A 24,966-nucleotide genomic window follows, 5' to 3' on the forward strand; every position below is an offset into this window, starting at 1 on the left:
ACATGAAGTGCATGAGGAATCGTAACTATATTTATCCACAAACACTGCATTCTAAGTGAATAAATGGCAAAGGGTAACCAAACAGAATTAGGTTTATTTTTAAATAAAAAAATCATCCAGTACAAAAGGGGAGGTGGTTCCAGGTTTGCCTCTTTGCTGCCAAGACCAGAGGCTTGAACTTCAGATTAGGAACATAACTAGATAGACTATCCTCGCAAACTAAAGAAAGGAATAATACCTAGATACAGGAAGGCAGAAAAGCGAGACATGTATGTTAAATTACAAGAAGCCAGAAAAGAAAAAATAATCCAATGACTAGAAGCTCTTGTTCATAAAAGAAATTAGGTCACTGAGGGCTTTTATCTAGGGGAAGAGAATAGAGTGGAAAGGGGACGGGGGGCCAGGTTACAGACGGATAAAATGAGGCTAACATCCCTGAGCCTGAAGCAACAGTGGAGCTACAGTTTTTTTAGTCTTTGCAGGAAAGATAATTTAATCTATATAACACTCTTCCTTCAGAAGAATCTCATGGAATTACAGAAATTAAAAATGGAAAAAATCTTTTAGGCATCATCTCACTGCACTGAGTGTTCCCTGTTGTTTAATTTCTAGTATGTTTTAAATATCTCCAATGATGGGCTGTCTCAGGTTCACTTGTACTAGAAAACAAGCCCACCTTAATTTTACAACAACATATTGGTATTTAACTCAAGATAGCCATTGGGGTTTTAAACACTGAAAAACAATTCTTCACTGACTCAACCAAAAAGGTATTGTCAGAGTGAGGCCCACGATGAGGCCAGGCATCTTGGGTTAAGACAGGGGACGTGCTTCCTCCTGTATCCCAGCCCCAACCAGAACTGGACCCTAGAAGAAGCAGTCAGCCCTTTTCATCTTACCTGCTGGTCTGTAATTGACTTCTGCCCACTCCTGGCCCTTCTAACAGCTAAGAACCAATTCTTGTTGTTTCTGCCAGCAGCTGATCCCAAATGGCCTCTCTAGGCAATTCTTGGAGATATGAACTAGCTGTTTTCCCCTAATATGGGCATCTTTTTAGATGGGGTGCTGCAGAGCCTCCAGGAGAAGATACAAATGTTTGATACATCCTACCACATGGGGATTCAACCATTTCCTTTTGAAGATTATTCCACTCTCTCAGTTCACACACTCAGGTTTCCTTGCAGTTTGTTAAACTATAATCTGCTGTTTTTAAAATGTCAACCCATTACTTCTAGTTATACCTTGTGCCATACTAACAAATTCCTGTCTTCATTGTTTATACCCTTCAAATATTTAGCTATCACTTAGTCAAGTTAAGATACTATGGAAATGGGGGCATTGTAAGAACCAAGGTAGATATTATTCATATTTAATTATTTTATCTCTTTCCTCATAAATTAGTCATTCCTGGCCTTATTCATTTGGGCCCCAATCCTGCATTTTGCAGAGCCTGTGTGGAACCTGATTGCCTGGACACAGTAAATTGCAGGATTAAGGCTTTAGATGATCTTCTCCGAATTCCCACCCGAGAGTGTTTCTTCTCTGGTGATGCGATACATGCAAATGGATGCAACATCACACAAACTGTATGCCTCTATGCTCTGTCATGTCTCTGCAATCCAAAATTACATTGACCTTTCTTGGTGTCACATATAATTGCAAAAATCACCTCTAATTTGCTATCCACAATCATCCCAAAGCCTGTTTTGGCATCACCGATTTTCAAGATTCTGGTCTCATCAAAAACGTTTCTGATTATTTTTCTCAAGGGATATTAGTTTGTATATGCCCCAGTTGTATCTCATTTTATTGTTTTCTGTCCATACTTTTAACCTCTCTTGGACCCTTTGTCCTTTGATCCTTCTGCTGGTCTCCTGTCTCACTCTTGAGACCTTTTCTACTCCTGAGGGAATACTGCACCACTGCATGGGCGCAGAATTCACGTCCCCTGCCAGATTTCTTACTGTGACCTTTATGTCTGTAATAGAGTGACCAGGGAGACTGAAGTGTTCTCCGACTGGTTTATGAATGTTGGTGAGTATTTGCTTCAGGTTGGGGGGCTGTCTATAGGCAAGGACTTATACAACCTATCCTGAAGGACGACCCATCACTCTCACAAATCTTGGGAGACAGGCCAGCCCTTGCCTACAGACCTGAAGCAAATACTCACCAGCAACCACACACCACACAACAGAACCACTAACCCAGGAACCTATCCTTGCAACAAAGCCCGTTGCCAACTGTGCCCACATATCTATTCAGGGGACACCATCACAGGGCCTAATCACATCAGCCACACTATCAGAGGCTCGTTCACCTGCACATCTACCAATGTGATATATGCCATCATGTGCCAGCAATGCCCCTCTGCCATGTACATTGGGCAAACTGGACAGTCTCTACGTAAAAGAATAAATGGACACAGATCAGATGTCAAGAATTATAACATTCATAAACCAGTCGGAGAACACTTCAATCTCTCTGGTCACTTGATTACAGACCTAAAGGTCGCACTATTACAACAAAAAGACTTCAAAAACAGATTCCAAGGAGAGACTGCTGAATTGGAATTAATTTGCAAACTGGATACAATTAACTTAGGCTTGAATAGAGACTGGGAGTGGATGTGTCATTACACAAAGTAAAACTATTTCCCCTTGTTTATTCCCGCCCCCCCCCCCCCCCGTTCCTCAGACGTTCTTATTAACTGCTGGAAATGGCCCACCTTGATTATCACTACAAAAGGTTTTCTCCCCCCCTGCTCTCCTGCTGGTAATAGCTCACCTTACCTGATCACTCTCATTACAATGTGTATGATAACACCCATTTTTTCATGTTCTGTGTGTATATAAATCTCCTCACTGTATTGTCCACTGAATGCATCCGATGAGTGAGCTGTAGCTCACGAAAGCTTATGCTCAAATAAATTGGTTAGTCTCTAAGGTGCCACAAGTCCTCCTTTTCTTTTTTCCTCAAGGCTACTGTGCAACTGAACAGGGCAGGTCACTGATGGGTGGTTGAAGGCTGATCCCAGTGCTGACACACCCACAGAGCAACCCCCACCCCCTCTGTCCACAGAGAGAGGCAGTGCCGGTGGCGTCCACAGAGCAAAATCCCCCTGTGCCCATCCCCACGAAAGGGGGGGTGGGAGACTATGGCACAGCACCTCAGCAACATCTCCCCCCACCCCTGAGCTGGGCAGAGACGGACCCACTCGGGGCAGGTTCGCTCAGTCCCTGCCTTTCGGGGCCCGGGCCTGCTCCCATGGAAGCGGATGGCAAAGCGCTGGGATTGGCTCCCAGGGGCCAGGATCGGGCCCCGGGGCAAACGCGGTCACAACCAGCCGCCGGGGCGCCTCCCTCCCCGGGCAGCCCGAGTCCGGCCGGCACCAGTTTCCGGTGGGACTTTGTGTCTCGGCGTTTCCCTTCCCCCCCGGCCTGCCGCTTCCCCGGTCCCCGCCCGCCCGGTGCGCGTCTCCGGCCCGGCCTTCCCCATGCAGTCCCGGCTTCTGTGCTTCAGCGGCGGCCCCGCAGCGCGGAGAGTCCGGCTCCTTTTGCAGCAGGTGGTGCGCGGCCGCCTGGCTGGGGAGAGGCAGCTGCAGCTGGAGGTCAGGGCGCTGCACGGCCCGGGAGCCGCCGCAGGTAACTCAGCCTCCCTGCTCCCGGGTTAATGGGGTGTGACTCCGCCCCCAAACTCCAGCCACTTCTACACCCCTGTCAGCCTCCACGGCCCCCCATCAGCTCTCCAGCCACCATCAACCCCATTGCCCCAGATCCAATCGCTATCAGCCCCACCGGCCCCAGCCCCTTCCACACCCCGCCATCAGTCCCCACTGCCCCAAACTCCAGCCCCTTCCATCCCCTATCAGCCCCCACTGATCCCAAATCCCGCCACCATCAGCCCTGGCCCTGAACTCCAGTCCCCTCCACCCCCAAACTCCATTACTCCACATCCCACCATCAGCCCCCACTGCCCCCAAATCCAATCACCATCAGCTTTCACTGTCCCCAAACTCCAGTCCCCATCCACTCCCACTGACCCTAAATCCTACCACCATCAGCCCCCAGTGCCCCAAAATCACACCATCAGCCCCCAGTGCCCCAAAAATCCCAGCTCCCAGATTCAGCCATAAACCCAAATTCTAGTCCCCCCATTCACCATTAGCCCCTCACTACCTCATATCCAACCACCATCAGCCTCTAATGCCTCCTCCACACCTCACCATCAATCCCCATTACCCCCAAATCCCAGCCCCCAAATCTAATCCACATCAGCCCCTACTGCTCCCAAATCCCAGTCTCACCTGTCCAGATCCAGTTCTAATTCCCTCCTTCCCTCATCCCCAAACTCACTGGCTACATGTTTTTAAGCTCCTCTAGTCTTAATCTCCTCTTCTTCTCACACACTAGTGGTATCTTCCATCTCATGCTATCTTCAACACACTGGGTGTGTTGGGGTTTTTTTGGTGGATTTTACTTTAAAATTTTTCTCAGGGTCTTGTATCCCTTTTATTTGTCTGGAAAATCAAAACAAAAGTAACTGGGGAATAGGAGCAGGACAGTTCCCAGCTCCTCTTTATCTAAACTCCACTGGATGTATAGGTTTTGTAGTGAAACTGGGGGATGTTGCCTCATTTTAGGGCAACAGTTCACCAATTTTTCCATTCTGAGAAGCACCTCATGAGAGAAAAAGCCTCCAAAACATTTGCCTTATCTGTCCATTACTTTTGTTTCAAAATGCTTCATTTTGTGGATCATCAGGAAGAGCTCTGCAGCCTATAGTTTGAGAACCACTCCCCTGGGACAGAGTAGTGATACTTGTATCATTACATTGCACAGGTTTGCCACCTTATGAAGGCAGAACCCCACTAAATTCAGGTGTCCAATGGTGCTGATCTATTTGCAGGATTGGACTTGCCTGTAGAATATACTCCTCTTACCTTGAGGCAATTTTACAGGTTTAAAACTTGGTCTCAGGACCTGTATATGTTCCCTTAAGCAGCACTGTTAGAACATATAATTGACCGTTGTCCTGCATATATTGGGATGAGTGGGACCCTGTTCCTTGAACAGTCCCAGAGTATCTTATAATGATGTTCAAGAAATATGACAGCCTCACACAAATTAGTACTGGCTCTTAAAACAATAACATACGCCAACAGTAGGTGACGTTTTTCTGGGTGTGTGACAAAGGCATCACAGTTCCTAAATATAGAATGAATAATGACCAATTATGAATTATTGAGCTAGAATCCTTTTGAGAGGTCCTGATGGTCTCTTAAATTTATGTACTTGTTTTAATTCTTACTTACAGCATTATTACTCAGATTTGCTGCCAGATAATGAGACAATCAGTCAAGTATTTGAACAGATTTGAGTTAATCAAGGAAGGAGCTAGTCTGAGGAATGAATATAATGAGCTAGTATAATATTCAGAGGATGTTGGAATAGGAAAAAATTTATAAAAAGTGAGATTGAAAAGATTGGGATTTTTTACCTTAGAAAGGAGATGCATTAGAGGGGGGGGGGGGTGATAAAAGTTATGTAAGTAATAGTATAGCACAGGTAAATCAGCTTTAGTTCTCCCATCTCATAACTATAGCTTTAGTTCTCCCATCTCATAACTCAAGAACAAGAAGGCATTCAATTAAATTAGAAGGTGGAAAACTCAATACTAATAAAAGGACGTACTTTTTCACCCCATGCATAATTAGACTGTGCAACTTTTTAACACAATGCATAATTAGATTACAAAACTCTGTGCCACAGGATGACATTGAGGCCAAGAATTGAGAGAGATTCAAAAGAAGATGGGGTATGTCTATGGATAACTCTGTTGTTGTTATCAAAATTAATGATGATAATTTGGAAGGAATAGTAAGCCTTGTGCCTCAGGGTTTGCACGTCCTCTGAAGCCACTGTCAGAGACCAGCTACTGGACTAGATGGATTTTGGATCTCACTCAGTAAGGCAATTCCTATGTTCCTATAAATTGTGAGGTCTTGATATTAGGAATTCTGTTTATTGCCCATTCTCCTCCAGTGGACTCATTCTCCTTAGGTCCTCCCTGCATCCTCTTGCAGGACCCAGGACTCCTATACCTTTGATAACTTTGGGTGTGCAGTCGGGTAACCTCCTCCTCCTCTTTTGCAACAATGGGTACTTTCATTACCTTCTCCATGGGCTTTCAGGGGGCTGCCCCCACTTCTTGATCAAGAAGCCTTCTTGCAGGCTTCTTGATATAGTGTTTCCTCTCTTCCCCCATGCAAAATGAGATTTTTGGGAAGGGCTGGAAGCTGCAGCCAGCTAGGTAAGCAACATCAGTCTGGTGCCCTGATTGTCTGAAGCTGAGACACATCCCAGATACTGGTGTGGCAGTAGCTCCTCAGTATTGGGACAGAATGGTTGCCTGCCTGTAAAATATGAAGAGGTGGCACCCAGCTCCCCCTAACTTTCTTTGCAATAGGGAGTAGTGGCCTCCTGGCACCCTATGAAGAGCTGTGGAAGAACAGATGCAGGCAGCCAGTGTCAGAAAGTTATGAAGAGGGGGGTGGGGAAGTCATAGAATTATGGGAAGAGAAAAGGGGTTACTAAAGCTTCATGGAAATACTTGTGAGAGATTTGCACTTGTGCAGCTCAAATGGGAGATCCTAGTTTTTTTCTGAGTATTGTTTGATTTCTTGAATAAAGGCCAAGAGTTGGTCCATTTGAGAATTTTTATATTCAGATTGCATGTTCCAAGCCAGTGGAGTATAACTGTCTGTTACTTTTCTTCAGTGAAGTGGTAGTGATGAAAAATTTTTAAAAAATGTATTTAATTTGTTGGCTGAGCTTATGAGCAATGAAGTGTGCAACCTTTTAGTTGGCTGAGCGAAGTGAGGCCTACACTCCTGATGGCATTTCTCTGCTTGTGTGTCTGGGCATAATTCTTGAACACCACAGGCGATCAATTCCAAAATTGCAGGATATGTTATACACAAAAATGGGAAGAATCCTATTCATTTTTGGTGGAAACCAGAAACGGGTGGGAGGGAGACAGCTCTTGGCATTTGGTTAGCACACCCTCAGCTTTAACCACATCTGTTGTTGTCTAGAGAGTCTAAAAAAAAATGGCTGCCATCAACTTTTTCTTTTAACACCTTCCAGCATAACAAAATACCCCATCTCAGCTCTGCCTATCGTTCCAAAAGCGTTTAAAATGTTGACAGCCTGAATGACTTATATTCCAGACAGAGAGAAAAGAAATAATTTTACAAATTCCAAATTAGGGGGGAAATGGAGGGCAGCAAGGACCCCCTTGTGTGTGAAAGGAGGTTGGCAACCCTCTAGATGTAAGCAGGCTAAGATGAGCAGTTACAAGGGAAATGGGGAAGACTGTGAGTTCTTGGCATATGGTGAAAGGGAGAATTTTTGAGGGGGCATACAGAGCCTCTGGCATGAAGATGGGACTAGGGGAATTGCAGGGAGTGGTTTTATTTAGTCAGCAAGAGACCTCTCCTGCCGACAAAGAGCAGCTACATTGCATACCTTAAAGGACACAGCTGTGCTGCTGTAAGGTGTGCAGTGTAGACATAGCCATGCACAGCTCAACAGGTTATTAACACTTAATAAACATGATTTCTTGGTCATTCTCTTTGAGTAAAATTTAGTATATAGGCTGTGAAATTCAAAATCTGGCAATTGTTTTAAATTTAACTTCTGATATTTAGTAAATATTTATTTAATTATAGCCACAGTTGTTTGTTGGTTTGTTTTGCAAATATTTTTTGGGTTAATACATAAACCTTGTTGTCCTTAAGTTGAACTTGTTTAGCCGATTCAAGCACTCGATAAGGACTCTTATTAATAGTCACATAGGAATTGCCAGGGTGAATTTTGAAGGGTGTTTCATCTAGTTTTCAATAAAAGGAAGTTCTTTTTAATAAGTCTCTTTGATTTTCAGACACAGTTTATTTTCTTTTATTGTGTCACTGAAAATATTCTAATGATCCATTATGCTTGATGTTTAAGCTAATTTAAGAATAGGTTGACAGCTTGGATATTCCACTTTGAACAAACTGTACTTTGCAAACCTTATTTTTGTATTGAAACACTAAGTTAATTTTCATATTACAGTACTGACAAGCCTGGACAGCTTAGCACTGATAAAGCACACTAGTGGGAAGTGCCAACTGCCTAATTGGTGAACAGGACAATTCTCAACTGTTCAGCCCAGGATATCATTCTCTTTGAGCCAGAGAATTTTTGGCCATTAAATTCATATTTTTACTGGAAAAATAAAGCAGCTGGCATATACTCCCTCCATGTCACTAAGATTCAGAGAATGCTGTCTCAACTGCGGGCCTCAGAGAACACAACCAATGTCTTTATTGACATTCTAGACCAGGGATCGGCAGCCTTTGGCACGTGGCCCATCAGTGAAATCCCCTGGCAGGTCGGGATGGTTTGTTTACTTACAGCGTCCGCAGGTCAGCTATCGCAGCTCCCACTGGCCGTGGTTCACCGTTCCAGGCCAGTGGGGGCTGCGGGAAGCGACATGGCCCGAGGGATGTGCTGGCTGCCACTTCCCGCAGCCCCCATTGGCCTGGAACGGCAAATCGCGACCAGTGGAAGCTGCGATCAGCTGAACCTGTGGATGATGCAGGTAAACAAACCGTCCCGGCCCGCCAGCGGATTTCCCTGACGGTCCGTGTGCCAAAGGTTGCCGATCCCTGTTGTAGTGAACTAGTGAAGAAAATCATTAGTTCATAGCAGGGCTATTAGCACAGAAGAAAATCAAGTCTCAGCCAAAAAACATCAGAACTTCTCTGGTTCTAACACAGCTAATGTTGATTAGAAATGACATTATGTATTATGAAAACATTGGATGCTGAAAGTCAGCACTGTGTTTCCTTAGAGGGAAATGTGGCACCACATATTTTGTCCAGAAGAGTATTGGTTCTCGCTTGAAGAAATTTTGCTAACTAAGGCAGGAGACTTTTTTGGAATGTTAGCAGAATTTCAACGTAGGTACCTTTATTTGCTAACAAGTAACCCCCAACTCTGCAATGTCTGCAGACTGTTTAATGCAGTGGATATAGAGCTAACTTCGTCAGTTAACCCAAAAAAAGGAAGCAGTGGAACAGATTTTTGCTTGTGATACTGTTTTCTTGGAACACTTAAATAAAAAAACAAAACAAAACACCCCTAGTATTCCAAAGACCACAGTTATCCTTCAGGTGTGTATAGAATAGGTCTGCGAGCACGAATAAATTTATAACTAAAGACTACAATGCACAAGCCAAAATGCAGGCACAGAACTATTTAAATAAGTGTAAAATCTTGCATTCAACTCCAAATACATGCTTACTGTACTTTGTAATAATTTATTCAAAAAGGCTGCGGAAAAGGAAAAACCACATTCTTAATAACAATACCATTACCCTTTTCAAGCTTAAATTGGATCTCTAAGGATGAGTTGCCGTTCTCTTTGCTACATGTCCTTTTGTAAAGGTGTTTTATAAATGATATCAGTTGGAAGCATTTATTTTCCTTTCCTTCACTTTATCATGAAATGAGGATCTAAAAATATATATACAGATGTAATTTAGCTGTTGAACTTTTTTCAAACAGATGTGGTATAATCACACAGAAATTAGTGTTAGCAGTGCATAACACCACAGTTTAAATGTGTTTGTGCTATTAGTTGCAGGGAGAAGATGAATATTTTATATAAAACTGAATTATAGATATTTTGAGATCACTTTTTCAGTATGGTAATCATATAATTTCAGACCTAAAGAGGGCAAAAGAGAGAATCCTCAATCACCCAATAAGAATGCATTTCAAACCTCCCCGTGTCTAATTAGGGTCCTAATCCTGCAAGGACTGACATATGTGCTTGGAATTATTTATATGCATAATGTTACTGACCTCAGTGGGACTGCTCACAGTGAGTAAAGTTATATACATGCCTACGTCCTTTCAGATAGGAGTCTAAAATTATAGAGGGGATTCTTTGTTTTAAAATGGCCATTTTAAATTTACTGTATTTCTTTTGTTTTTCGTGATGCGTTATTTCACCATAAAAAGTAGCTAAAAGAAAAATGTAGGAAAAACTATTTTCTGCTACTTTTTTTTTAAATTGAGGTAAAGATATAATCTATTTATCTGTCTTTATATATGACTCACTCTCATACACAATAGTGGTGTATGTCTACACTACAGAGACCATACTGGCATAGTTATGTTGCTGTAGCTATGCCAGCAAAACCCCACAGTGTAGACATAGCCTATTCCAGTGTAAGGGTTTCTTCTGTCAGTTTAGGAACTCCACCTCCCTGAATGATGATAGTAAGGTCAACGGAAGCATTATTCTGTTGGCATAGCTGCATGTACACCAGGGTTAGGTTGGGATAGCTGTTGGTCAGGGTTGTGGATTTTCCACACCCCTGAGCAAAGTAGCTATGTGAATCTAAATTTTAAGTGTAGATCAGGCCTTTGTATCTCACAGTTTTTAAAAATAGATCTAACAATAGCTCTTTATTCACCACTTGTAGGAAAAATAATTTGATGGGGTGGAAAAAATATCAAAGTAATATATGAGTTTTTAAATGAGATGTAAACCTAGGTCTCCAATCCTGCGATTGTGATCCATGTGTGTGGACAGCTGTCTGCATGAAATTATTACGTGGGATTAGGCATGGGCTTGATAGTCTGAATGATAGACCTAATTCTTGACCACTACCCGCCATGTAGACACAGTTAGGTCCACAGAAGAATGCTATTTACTGTCACTTGGGGAGGTGCAGTTCCTACAGCAATGGAAAACCCCCTTCTGAAACTGTAGTCTGTGTCTACGCTATGGGGCTATGCTATAGCTGCTGTAGCAACCATAGTGTAGACATGGATTTTTTTCACTTCTTGTAGGAATAGGGGTATATTAAATGTGTTATCCAGTCTAAATTGCAGTTCTAGAAAAATAGCGGGTGTTAGTTTCCCTGGGTTGTCACATTTTTATTAGCTAAATTAACTCAAGATAAGCAAATGTCTTTATTTAGAAGCTCACTTTCCAACATTTTTGCTGTGTTTGAGTGAAAGTTAAAAATTGCACAGCTTCAGGAAAGTGCTGTTGAGCTACTGTGTTAAGGTTCACTTTTAAACTGGCACTTTTTTCCCCAAAGCTATCTGTTCAGCTGTGGGTTTCAGGACTTCATCTGTGCTCATTTTAGGGCCTGGTCTACGCTACGAATTTACATTGGTATAGGTATGTCTCTCAGGCGTGTGAAAAATGTAGGTGAGAGACGTAGCTATAATGACCTAACCCCTGGTGTAGATAGTGCTAGGTCAACAGCACAATTCTCATCAACCTAGCTACCGCCTCTCGGGGAGGCTGATTACCGATAGCGATGGGAGAATCCCTCCCATTGGCCTGGGTAGTATCTACACTGAAGCGCTACAGTGACACAACTGTGCCATTGTAGTATTTTAACTCCATTTTGATGGAGGTAGTACAAGAAGAGGGAAAGTTTGGAATGCTCATAATATAGGTTTGTAATTTTTAAAAAAACAGTGTGTCAGTAGAGGGAACCCAAATAATATACTTGACTATGCTGATGTTAGAAGGACAGGTGAGGTCCCTTTATATATGAACCATAGAGATAAGCATGAATAAGAACTTAGACTAGAGTTGCACACTGTGGTGTTTCTGTAGGCTGAGCTCATTGCACACACCTGGAGCTCCTTGCATTCCTCCATTTCACCACAATTTGTAATTTGTAAAATTATTTATTTTCTTTCTGTCTGGGAGATAAGTCATTCAGGGCATCATCATTTTAAATTCCATTGCCATCATGAGCAGAGCTGAGACGGGGAGGAGGATGTAACCTGGACAGTGTTAATGGATGTCATCAACTGGTCTTTTTATAGAGCTGGTTAAATCTGATGTGTTTGCTAACCAGATGTCAGGAGCTCTGTATGTGCCCTATTTCCACCTTCCTGTTTTCCCATTTTCACCAAATGGGCACTGTATGGGCCTGATTTTAATGGAATTTCAGGCTTTTCTGGTTTTCTGATTTTCATCAAAATCAATAGGTTCTGCTCTTTGATACCTAGAAGAGTGCATGAAACTTTGGGATTGACAGGATGTGGTTTTCAGAATATATCATGTTACGGGAAGACAGACAAACAGAGAAATGCCATCAAGTTGAGTGTAAGGCCTTGCTTTGCTTGGCGAATAAAATAGTCTAAAAAACTGCTGTAGTTTCTATTGTATGCAGTGTAGTTGTAGCTGTGTCAGTCCCAGGATATTAGAGAGACAAGGTGGGCGAAGTAATATCTTTTATTGGACCAACTTATGTTGGTGAGAAGTTGGTCAAATAAAAGTAGTTTCTATTATGATCCTAAAGCTTATAGTGTCTTATTTTTGTATACAAGAAACATCAAAAATAGAAGGGAAATTGTTTTGGTTTTTATTTTCTTCTTCTTTTTTTTTTTTTTTACTGGCCCGTTCCTTGTCTGGTATCACACACCTTATTCTTTCAGCCCCTGTCTCATTCCTGCTGTATTTGAAAGAATCATGTGTATATGGGAGAGAGACAGTATGTTTACAGCTTGAATGTAAATGATTTAAGCTAGAAGCTAATTAGTCATATACACTTGTTTTGTTGCTCATTGGGTGGGGGAAGGCAAGAAAACAAACTGACACTAAATTCCTGAGGCAGACAATCAGACAAATCTGTTTTAAGAGGAATTTTAGCTTTCAAGAAGATGACCTGAAGAAGGAGGTTGTGGGGCTTCAGGCAAGCAGTGGACCCCTTGGGACAGTTGCCGAAATTTCAGATGTCTTCCACCTACTTGTATCCAGCTTGCTTAGCCCTTCATTATCACCCTAGTGAGCAAGAGAAGTTAGAGCTGCAGACGCATAAGGAGAGTGGGAGGGGATGCTTTGGTTGTAGTTTTCAGCCCTGGAGTGCTGGCTTACTATATTTTTTATAGCAAATGGAAAGAGTAAGTTTTAAAGGGATCCTGAGCTTAAAGGTACAGTGACCATCAACTAGCCACAGGCAAAGACTGACCTATTATATTGATGTAAGTGGAGTTACTGTAGGAAACACTGCATACGTTGTTTGTCGATACAGTGCTTCTTGTAGCCTGTTAAAGGTATTAAATAATGAATGTTAGATTTGTTCAAGCATTTCTTAGGAACCAGGATTCAGGAAACAGCAAGAGGAATATGGTATTAAAATAGAGTAGCATGAAAGGAGGCTACAAAATATCATAATTCAGACATATTACATTACTGTTGATTCAAAAATGAAGTGTGTAAGAAAAGGAGCTAATGTGTTTTTTTTTTTTTGAGGGATTGGCCAAGGACTGGAAGTTGAAAATAAAATACAAATCTGTACTGGAAATGTAAAATTGAAAAGTGCAACTTAACGCAAGAATACAGCCAATTAAGGGGTGCTGGGAAAAGATAAAGGTAGCAAAGCTGGAGAATGAGCTAATGCTAGTTGAGAGAGTCAAGGGAATAATTAGGGTTTTAGAATTTATCAGGGAAAACTTGTAAGACCTGAGAGAAGGTCCATCAGTAAGGACTAGCTTATGGGTTTGCCACAGACCCTGGGTAAATGGCAGTACAACTAGGTGTTGCCCAAGGAGAACCTTAGGGTGTCACAAAATGATCTCTAATTCCTCTCTTGCTCCAAGGAGGAAGTAATCTGCACCAGCTCTGTGCCTGGCCCAAATACTTTCCCCTCTATGCCAGCTCAGCTGTGCTGGCTGGTGAATTTGTGGGGGTATAAGAGGTGTAGTGAAGGCTTGACCCACTTCCCTTCCCACCCAACTATGCAAGAATGGGAGAAGTGGCTCTGTGGAGTCTGCTCTCATTCCTCCATGCTGTGATATTTTTATGTCCCCTAATTCCGCTGCATACTCTGGTCTCTAATGGTACTTAAAATGAGGAGGGATGTGTCTGTGTCTAGTGAACTTTTAAAAATGTTTTTTTTTAAAAAACCCTCCTAGAAGAACTGTTTGAACTAGAGAAAGGTTGGTAGGAAAAATCAACTACTTAAAAAAGGAGGTGAAAGACCCTCTAAAATAACCATAGATAAGGGATACTTGGAAACTTTGAATATATACAATCAACATCAGACATTTTGCATACATGTTAAAATGATGAGCGAACACATTTATTGTCCCCTGTGGCCTCTTGTGAGCTGCTGCAAACAGGTAGCTGTGGCCAGGATCCTTTTGAAGCACATGGGCTGACCTGGGGGTTCATGAGAGGGTTCTGGGTGCTAGCTCTGACTTGCAGGCCATATATTTGCCACCCTAATCTCTCAGAAAAATATAACCGTAAACTAAGCTACCAATTCTAAAACTTCACAAGAGCTGAAAGGACTTAGTGTTTTGTGACATCTTAGGAAGATACCAGATTCTGCAGGCTCAACAACAATTGAGTTGATGGGGCACTGACTGAGATGAGTGGGTCAGTTTGCACAGCTCAGAAGTATTGTTTCAGGCTGTCTGCATACTCTGGAAAATCACCACTCCATTAAGTTATGCTCATTTCACATTTTCAAGGTTCTGCAGTCATGAGGGCTAGAAGATTAATTTTTAAAAGATGAAAGCTCAGATTCTGGAGCACAGCTCTGCGGCGAAGAGTGAATTCCATAGCTGTGGAATACAGAGGGCTCTGGCTATAACAACAGCAAAAGTACTGTCTATGGAAGTGTTCAGTTATTATTTAAACCAAAAATATCCTGGTGCTTGAACCGTTGGAAAGTGTTAGATGCTAGTACAGTAATAGTTCTGAAACTCAGCAGAGGCTGTTCCCTGAATGTGCAGTCATACCCTTCTTCACTTTTAGGGCTACAGTATCAGCATTATTGAAAGCACATGTATGTTTTTAAAAAAGCGTACAATATATTTTAATATTTCTTCTTTTTTTTAGGTGATACTGTTACTATTGGAGATGTGTCATTTAAACGCAAAGTGCCAAAGAGCCCTGAACTTGTGCCACTGAACTACAGTAAGAAACCTCTTTCCTTTGGCTAGTGAATGTATAATGTGTCTAGAATATTGGAGGCCAGTCCTACAAACCCTTACTCTCATGCAAACAATATGTCTCAACTTATCCCTCAGTATTTTAAAGAAGAAACTGAGAAGAATATATATTTTAGAGGGAAGCTGATTAAAATTGTAATGGGTATTCACCCTACCCTGCCATCCCCTTTGAGAGAGAAGCTGTGGGAATGAGAATGGAAATGCTTTTTGTGGTGGGTCTGTTGCTGGCGCTAGGCGAGGCAGGCACTGTTGTGGTAGGACTGTGGTTGCATTAAAGTTGTTTGGATTTTTAGATAATATGGTCTTACTTCATTCCTTCAGATACTCTTGATGTTACAGTACTTTTAGTATAAATTACTTATGTTCATTAATGTTAATACCTTAGATTAGTGTTTCTCAATCTTCTCAGATTGGCAACCCCTTATTTGAAGTAAAACATTTTCACAACACTTGTACTCATTTACTATAAAAGTCAGAGTACAAAATGTATTGGTAACAATAAACCTATATAATTTAACTGTGTATGTGTATGGAGAGGTTGATAGAGCGTATTTGACCTTGAAGAGTAAGGGTGTGCAGGGAGCGGGGAAGTGAGATTTCTTTGCTTTAGCTTGTAATAATTCTCTCAATGCCTTGTGACTCCCCTGGGGGCTGTGACACACCAGCTGAGAAATACTGCTTTACTTCATTTAAAATTCCTAAACATCTGTGCTAAAAAAACAACAAGGAGTCTGGTGGCACCTTAAAGACTAACAGATTTATTTGAGCATAAGCTTTCATGGGTAAAAAACCCACTTTTTCAGATGCATGGAGTGAAAATCACAGATGCAGGCATACCCCTGATACTTGACACCATTTGTGCTGTACATTTACTTTTGCATTTCACCCAATTTTAACAATGAATATGCACTAGTCCATTTCACTTTTGTTTAGTCAGTTTCCAGTTCTCTTACACTAATACAAATGCTTTAATTTCAATAACAACAAATTACAACATTTTAATTCTGTTAGGTTGGTAAATCTATATGGGTATGTATTTATTTTCTGTGATCTAAATTTGAGGCCTGAATTATTGGATAGTGTCTCTTAGTTTTTTGGCATAGAATCATAGAACTGGAAGGGACCTCGAAAGGTCATCTAGTCCAGTCGCCTGCACTCAAGGCAGGACTAAGTATTATCTCTAGACCATCCCTGACAGGTGCTTGTCCAACCTGCTCTTAAAAATCCCCAATGATGGAGATTCCACAACCCCCCTGGGCAATTTGTTCTAGTGCTTAACCACTCTGACAGGAAGTTTTTTCTAATGTCCAACCTAAACCGCCCTTGGTGCAATTTAAGCCCATTGCTTCTTGTCCTGTCCTCAGAGGTTAAGAAGAACAATTTTTCTCCCTCCTCCTTGTAACAACCTTTAATGTACCTGAAAACTGTTATCATGTCCCCTCTCAGTCTTCTCCTCTCCAGACTAAACAAACCCAATTTTTTCCATCTTCCCTCATAGGTCATGTTTTCTAGACCTTTAATCATTTTTGTTGCTCTTCTCTGGACTTTCTCCAATTTGTCCACATCTTTCCTGAAATGTGGCGCCCAGAACTGGACACAATACTCCAGTTGAGGCCCAATCAGTGCAGAGTAGAGCAGAAGAATTACTTCTCGTGTCTTGCTTACAATACTCCTGCTAATACATCCCAGAACGATATTTGCTTTTTTTGCAACAGTGTTACACTGTTGACTTGTATTTACCTTGTGATCCACAATGACCCCCCAGATCCCTTTCCTCAGTACTCCTTCCTACGCAGTCATTTCCCATTTTGTACGTGTGCAACTGATTGTTCCTTCCTAAGTGGAGTACTTTGCATTTGTCCTTATTGAATTTCATCCTATTTACTTCAGACCATTTTTCCAGTTTGTCCAGATCATTTAGAATTTTAATCCTATCCTCCAAAGCACTTGCAACCCCTCCCAGCTTGGTATTGTCCACAAACTTTCTAAGTGTACTCTCTATGCCATTTTCTAAATCACTGATGAAGATATTGAACAGAACCGGACACAGAACCGATCCCTGCGGGATCCCATTCGTTATGCCCTTCAGCATGACCGTGAACCACTGATAATTACTCTCTGGAAACGACTTTCCAACCAGTTATGCACCCATTTTATAGTAGCTCCATCTAGGTTGCATTTCCCTAGTTTGTTTATGAGAAGGTCATGCAAGACAGTATCAAAAGCCTTGCTAAATCAAGATATATCACATTTACCGTTTTCCCCCCTATCCAAAAGGCTTGTTATCCTGTCAAAGAAAGCTATCAAGTTGGTTTGACACAATTTGTTCTTGACAAATCCATGCTGACAGTTACTTATCACCTCATTATCTTCTAGATGTTTGCAAATTGATTGCTTAATTATTTGCTCCATTATCTTTCAGAGTACAGAAGTTAAGGTGACTGGTCTATAATTCCCCGGGTTGGCCTTATTTCCCTTTTTATAGATGGGCACTATATTTGCCCTTTTCCAGTGTTCTGGAATGTCTCCCGTCTTCCATGACTTTTCAAAGATAATTGCTAATGGCTCAGATATCTTCTCAGTCATCTCCTTGAGTATTCTAGGATGCATCAGGCCCTGGTGATTTGAAGACATCTAACTTGTCAAAGTAATTTCTGACTTGTTCTTTCCCTATTTTAGCCTGTGATCCTACCTCATTTTCACTGGCATTCACTAGATGTCAATCACCACCAACCTTCTTGGTGAAAACCGAAACAAAGACGTCATTAAGCACCTCTGCCATTTCCACATTTTCTGTTGTCTTCCCCCCTCATTGAGTAACGGGCCAATTCTGTTCTGGGTCTTCCTCTTGCTTTTAATGTATTTGTAAAATGTTTTTTTGTTACCCTTTATGTCCCTAGCTAGTTTGATCTCATTTTGTGCCTTGGCCTTTCTGATTTTGTCCCTACATACTTGTGTTATTTGTTTATATTCATCCTTTGTAATTTGACCAAGTTTCCACGTTTTGTAGGCCTCTTTTTTGAGTTTTAGATCACTGAAGATCTCCTTGTTAAGCCAGGGTGGTCTCTTACCATACTTCCTGTCTTTCCTACTCAGTGAGATAGTTTACTCTTGTGCCCTTAATAATGTCTCTTTGAAAAACTGCCAGCTGTCTTCAATTGTTTTTCCCCTTAGACTTGCTTCCCATGGGATTTTACCTACCAACTCCCTGAGTTTGCTAAAGTCTGCCTTCTTGAAATCCATTGTCTTTATTGTGCTGTTCTCCTTCCTACCATTCTTTAGAGTCATGAACTCTACCATTTCATGATCACTTTCTCCCAAGTTGCCTTCCACTTTCAAATTCTCAGCCAGTTCCTCCTTATTTGTCAAAATCAAATCTAGAACAGCCTTCCCCCTCGTAGCTTTCTCCACATTCTGAAATAAAAAATGGTCTCCAATACATTCCAAGACTTGTTGGATAATCTGTGCCCTGCTGTGTTATTTTCTCAACAGGTGTCTGGGTAGTTGAAGTCCCCCATCACCACCAAGTCTTGTGCTTTGGATGATTTTGTTAGTTGTTTTAAAAAAAAGCCTCATCCATGAGGACATGTGGTTAAGTTAGAAGATTTGCTAAACATGTGAACAAGACATACCAGCCAGATATCTAAGAAAGAGGATTCTCTGTACTACCTCAGAGCACTGGTCCACCCTGTCTGGTATCCCTGATGCTTCAGGGGTAACACCACCCTCAAATACTTTTGGCATATGGTCCATCGGAAAAAAAATTCCTGCATGATGCTAGGCAAATCAAATAAAACTAAAATTTCACAGAGGTCACTAAAAAGAAAAGGAGGACTTGTGGCACCTTAGAGACTAACCAATTTATTTGAGCATGAGCATGAGAGGTCACTGAGTTCTTCATTTTCTGGGTGCCCAACTTAAGACACTGGGGGGTTTGATTTGCAGAAGTGCTGAGCACTCAGTTGCAGCTGAGGTTAGTGGGAGCTGTGCACTGAACATATGAAGTGTTATAAAATGTAAGTACTCTGAATAATCGGGCCTTAGGCTTTTGAAGTTAAGCACCCAAAATTAGCTGACACTTTTGAAAATGTTGGTCTTAATTTCTCTGCATTAGTTCTCCATGTGTAAAATAAGGACAATAATATCACCTTACCTCAGACAGGGTTTGAAGATAAATTAATTTATGTTTGTAAAGAACTAAAGCCTGAAAATGAAAACACCATAGAAAAGTCCCTAGACAAGAATAATTCAGTATACAGGATGTAAGGGTTGCATGGTGTGAGTAAATAGTGCATGGGGGGACACACTGAAGGGTGAGGACAAAAATAAATATTGAATGGCTACTTATTCAGTGAGTAGCATCCATCCTGATTGCACATGGATAAAATAGTACGTCACCGTGTAATTAATGACTGCATTATATGCATATGCTCTGGCAATCCTTATTTTGGTATTTCCTAATTTGTATGTGGTTGACTTTGCAACCTTAACAGTCTTTTAATGTAATTTTCTTGGACGCAGTATATATTGTAAAATCAGATTACCCGAAAAAGACTTTCCACATATTGGATTTTAAATTATTATAATGTAATATTCGTAAATACAACCTTAAGTCTGTCCAGTGGATGAGCATCTTGTGGGTGAATAGCATACAGAGACCATGAGTTGAACTTTCTGTAGAAGTATTCTACTAATAAATTAAAGTATTCTTATATGGTCCCCTCTATTTACTTCACAATATAGTATAATTAAAGCAGTAATTCCTACTGATGTTGACTGCAAAACAGAGCCATCTTGTAGCACTGATCTTTAAACAGAATTCCCTATTGAAGCTAATTAGCAATTCTGCTTAAAAAGTCAGTGACATTACTAGGCCCATAAATGATTAATACGTTTGTGTTAATAGCAGGATTTACAGCAATAACTGCACTTAACTGCAAGGTAAAATAAGCTGTGTTTCTCAGGTAGTCATACATTTCTGAAACTTTCAGCTTGCAGGCTGAAATTGTCAAGGCTTTTTCCTGCTCAGGGGTGGTTGGTTGGTTTGTTTGTTTGTTTGAGAAAAAATTGTTCAGCCACCAGTGTTTAGGAGGAGAGTGAGGCAAAGTTATATTTCCTCCTTTAAATAGGCTCCCCAGAGTCACAAGGAAGTTGCAAAAAAATGTTGACCAGTTTTAGAAAGAAATGGTTGGATTAGAAATATAAGAAAGCAGATATTGAGGTGTCAGAAGAAGAGGTGGTAGAACAAACTGATAATTTAAAAAAAACATGAAATCCATAACAATGATTTACATCTAAGAGTTCTGAAGGAGCTTAAGTATGAAATGGCTAATGTGCCTACAAAACTATCCAATCTTTCATTTAAAAACAGCCACTGTTCTTTTTCGAGTAGTTGCTCCACTTGTGGTTGCTCCACTTCAGGAGTGCATGTGCCCTTTGCCTTTGGTCAGAGATTTTTAGTAGCAGTGTATGTTCGGCCCGTGTGTGCACCCTTCACATCCTCTTCATGTCGCATGTCAAGGCTATATAGGTGTATGCATGTTAAACACCCATAGTTCCTTCTCAACCGCCTTCGTCCAGTGACAGAATTTAGTGTGTGTCTGTTTTTCTTTTTAGCATTAGAATATAGTACATAGTGTTAGTTCTTTAGTTAGTTTATAGGATACTTAGCTGTATATAGTTGTTATAATTGTTATTCCCATGTTCTTTTTTCCTTCTAAAAAATAAAAATACTGTTTTTTCCCCTATTCAGGGGTCAAATTTTTTTTCGTGTATCTGGGATGCTGGGTTCCCTGGGTTTTAAAAGGTGCCTCTCCTGCTAAGTCAGGCATTGCTTGGGAGACTTGCATATCCCCTGCAAGTGTAAGATTTACACTTCTCTTAAGGGAAGATCCCATAAAAACAGGAAAATTAAGTAGAGGCTATTTATGATGAAGCAAACCTTAAGACCGGCTTCAGGCCCGGGTACGGAGAGCCCTCCTGTACAGGAACCCTCTAGTTCTGTTAGTGCCCTGTGTACTTTAAGATCATGGTCACGAGAGCTTCCAGCGTGAAGGCAGCATCGAGATCCCAGTCTTCAAAACTCTCTGTGACTGAGGTTACCTATAACTGGTCCATCAGTTCTGAACTTTCCACTCAAAGACGAAGGAAGGGGATAAAAGGAGCAGGACTAAGAGTTTCTCCTCAAAGAAGATCCAGTCCCTAGAGACTTCAGTCTCCGAAAGGAGTGCTGTTGAGGCACTGACTACTTCAGGTATGGTAAAGCACTCTAAGATTTCATCTCAGATCTGTCTCTTGGCAGGAAAAGAATGGGACCAAATATGACTACTACTACCATCAGAGCCCACAATAGCAAGAAAAACAGCCTCCTTAGAGTCTGTGGTGCCATCAGTATTTTCATCAGTGCTTTCGACAGCAAGATCGGGAACAATCTCGAAGCCTATGTCAAGTTCTATCGTGTTCCTGGTATCTCAGGAGTTCCGGTGCCCTAAAGATCTCATGGTACCGAACGAGCCTCCTTGCGACTTCCAGACACCTCTTAGTACCAAGATCTGCTGGGTCTCCAAGTGCACATTTTGTATTGAAACTTACTGCTTCCTAAACTTCTACCATTCAGGGAGAAGGTTTGTCACCCCCTTTACAATATATGGAGGAGCATTCGGACTCAGACTCAGCTTTCTGTTCAAGGGTCTCCAGTTTATTCGAGAAGATGTTATTCCCCTCTGCAGAGGAAAGAGAGGCAGCATTGAAGACCTCTGCCTATTAGTTCTTGGGAAGACCAGTGATGGCTACCTTCCACCGTGCCTCATGGTCCTCCTCATTGGCCTTATTGAAGCCCATAGGTAATGTACTGCAAGTAGTTTCGAGGTGCCCAGATTCAGTCTTATAAGGAATATAGTGGATCTTGTTCTCTGATGCTTTCCATCTCCGGCTGGGGGTGTGGGCTCTGGGGTTGGGCTAGGGATGAGGAATTTGGGGTGCAGGAGGGTGCTCTGGGCTGGGATCGAGGGGTTTGGAGGGCAGGAGGGGGAACAGGGCTGGGGCAGGGGTGCAGGGAGAGGCTCAGGAGTGCAAGCTCCAGGCGGTGCTTACCTCAAGTGGCTCCCAGAAGCAGCAGCATGTCCCTCTTCCGGCTCCTACGAGGAGTCGCGGCTGGGCAGCTCTATGCACTGCCCTGTCCGCAGGCACCGCCCCCACAGTTCCCATTGGCTGTGGTTCCCGGCCAATAGGAGCTGCGGTGGTGGGGCTTGGGGCAGGGGCAATGTGCAGAGTGGAGCCCCCTGGCTGTCCCTATGCGTAGGAGCTGGAGGGGAGATATGCCGCTGCTTCCAGGAGCCACATGGATCCTGCTCCCCGGCTGGAGTGCCAGAGCACCGAAGTGGGGCACGCCTCAGACCCTGCTACCCAGTGGGAGCTCGAGGGCCGGATTAAAATGGCTGGCGGGCTGGATCTGGCCCCCAGGCCGTAGTTTGTCCACCCTTGTTCTAGTTCAACTTCAGTACAAAGGAAAAGGGTTCTATTCAAGGTACTTTCTGATACCCAAGAAAAAATGGTTTTGGGGACCAATACTAGATCTCAGCCATTTGAACAAGGATGTCAGACAGCTGAAATTCAGGGTGGTGTTCCGAGTAGTTATTATTCCCTCCTTGGAGTTCGTGGACTTGTTTGCGACTTTCAACCTCTACTTCCATGTAACAATTCATCCCTCTTGCAAAAGATTTCTTCATTTCATAGTTGATCACGGTCACTACCAGTATCGGGTCCTACCCTGCAGCCTGATTTCTGCCCCAGGGGGTTTCTCAAAAAACATCATGGCTGTAGCTGCCGGCCTCTGTTGTAAGACTGTAACAGACAGCATAGTTTGTATATATCATATCAATCATCATAGAGGAGGACTTTCCCCGTCGCTCTGCACCAAAACAATAAAGCTTTTGAGCAGGCGCAGAGCCAACCAGATAGTCATTTGATCTTCTTACCTCCCAGGTATACAAAACACCATGGCAGACGGTCTCAGTAGACATTTCCCCCTAAATTGTGAATGGGCTCTGGCCTCTCAAGTCCTCGACAAAATATTCCTAAGCTTTGGGGTTTCCAGAGGATGATCTTTTGGCCCTGCTGCCAACATGAAGTGCATGAAATTCTGTTGTTTAGGAGGTGCTTTTCTCGTTTTATGGACAAGTTGTTCGTTTTATGTGTATCCACCAACTCCATTGCTTTTAGAGGTTCTCAACAAAATCAATCAGGACCAAGCCAGAGTCATTCTGATTGCACCAACTTGGCCAGGGCAAGTTGGTGTTCTTATCTCATCAGACTCACCTCTTGCCCTCCATGGTGGCTCCTGATCAGTTCTCAACTATTGTCTCAAAATGCGGATTGAACGCTTCATTCCAGTATGAATGTTCTGCAACTCCAGGCATGGTTCCTGTCTGGACTAGAGGCATCCTGTTCATTGGAAGTGCAATGGGTGCTGTTAAATAGCAGGAAGGAATCTATAAGACACATTTACCTCCAGAAATGGAGAAGATATCATCTTTGGTGTAATTGCCATTATCTTTTACCTGTCCCGTCATCTCTTTCCACAATCTTGGATTATCTGTTGGAATTGAAGACATCAGGACAGTCTGAGTTCCATCAAGGCTCACTTAGCATCAGTAACAGCTTTCCACTCACCTGTAAAAGGTTTCTTAATTTTCACACAGTTGACTACAATGAGGTTCCTGAAAGGTCTTATAAATTTTTCCCGCAGAGTTGAGATCCTACTCTGCTTTGGGATCTCAACCTTGTTCCTAATCATCTCATGAAACAGCATTTTGAGCCACTGACTATGTGCTCTATGTTACATTTGTGTATGAAGATGGCCTTTTTGGTGGCCATCAGTTCTGCTCCAAAGGTTGGGCTGATTGAGGTTCTAATGGCAGGCCCTCCATTTACTTTTTCTCCAGGGAGAAGGTGTCATTACAACCCCTGCAAAAATTTTATCAAAAGTTTCTTCTGAGTTTCACATTAATCAGACTATTCACCTTCCAGTTTTCTTTTGTAAGCCATGTCAGACAGTACAGGAAGTTATGTTCCATACATTAGATGTCAAGAGAGCACTGGGCTTTTACTTGAACAGAACCAAACCTTTCAGGAAGTCCTCTGGACATTTTGTGTCTTTTGCGGATAGGTCTATGTGATCCACTGTTTCCACACACAGACTCTCTAAATGGATTTCTGTATGTGTTACCTGTTATGGTTTCACTGATGTTCAACCTGCCCTATGAATGACTGCACATTCTATTAGATCACATTCTACATCTGTAACCTACTCAAGGACGTTCCAGTTGCTGAAATCTTTGGAGCTGCAATGTGAACCTTGGTACATATTTTTTTCCCAACCATTATGCTTTCGTTCATGCTGCTAGATTGGATGCTGCAGTAGACAATGTGGTTCTCTCTTCAGTAGTGGAATCTGTTCCAAATCTCCTGCCTCCTTAAGGGGGTTACTGCTAGGGAGTCTCCTGAAATGGAGCACTCCCAGGGACACTAGTTGAAAAAGGAACACTTACTCACCTTGTGCATTCTTTGAGGCATATCTCCCTGTGGATCCACTACCCACCTTCCTTCCCCTCTGCTTTGGGGTTTCTCTGTGGACTTCGTGGGAGAGAAAGAACTGAGGGCAGTTTACCCACACAGCCCTATATAGCCTTAGTACAGGGCACAAAGATGTGTAGAGTGCATTTGTGGGCTGATTGGGCACTGCTACCAGAAATATCTGATCAAAGGCACTGGACACATATGCACCTAAAGTTGAGCACCCACAGGGACACGCATCTCGAAGAACTCTAGTTACTCTTCTTCCAGAGCATTGGAGGGTAATAAATGTTACTGTATTTATAATTGGCTCTATGGATGATCCATGGAATTGCAGACCAGTAAATAT

General features: G+C 42.2%; 1 protein-coding gene across 3 annotated transcripts in view; it reads left to right on the top strand.

The window, feature by feature from the left end:
* Positions 1 to 3,371: 3,371 nt before the first annotated feature.
* Positions 3,372 to 24,966, top strand: part of VWA8 (von Willebrand factor A domain containing 8) — a 283,177-nt gene continuing 261,582 nt past the window's right edge. Inside the window, exons 1-2 of one of the 3 annotated variants that reach the window (XM_037894686.2) lie at positions 3,372 to 3,641; positions 14,932 to 15,009. In XM_037894686.2, coding sequence (XP_037750614.1) covers positions 3,494 to 3,641; positions 14,932 to 15,009 — 226 coding nt within the window. In that variant the 5' untranslated portion in view covers positions 3,372 to 3,493. The remainder of the gene's footprint in view (positions 3,642 to 14,931; positions 15,010 to 24,966) is intronic. The other 2 variants (XM_043533390.1, XM_007061314.4) reach the window with 2 other exon arrangements.

The sequence above is a fragment of the Chelonia mydas genome, chromosome 1, assembly GCF_015237465.2.
Source record: "Chelonia mydas isolate rCheMyd1 chromosome 1, rCheMyd1.pri.v2, whole genome shotgun sequence".
Classification (NCBI taxonomy): domain Eukaryota; kingdom Metazoa; phylum Chordata; order Testudines; family Cheloniidae; genus Chelonia; species Chelonia mydas.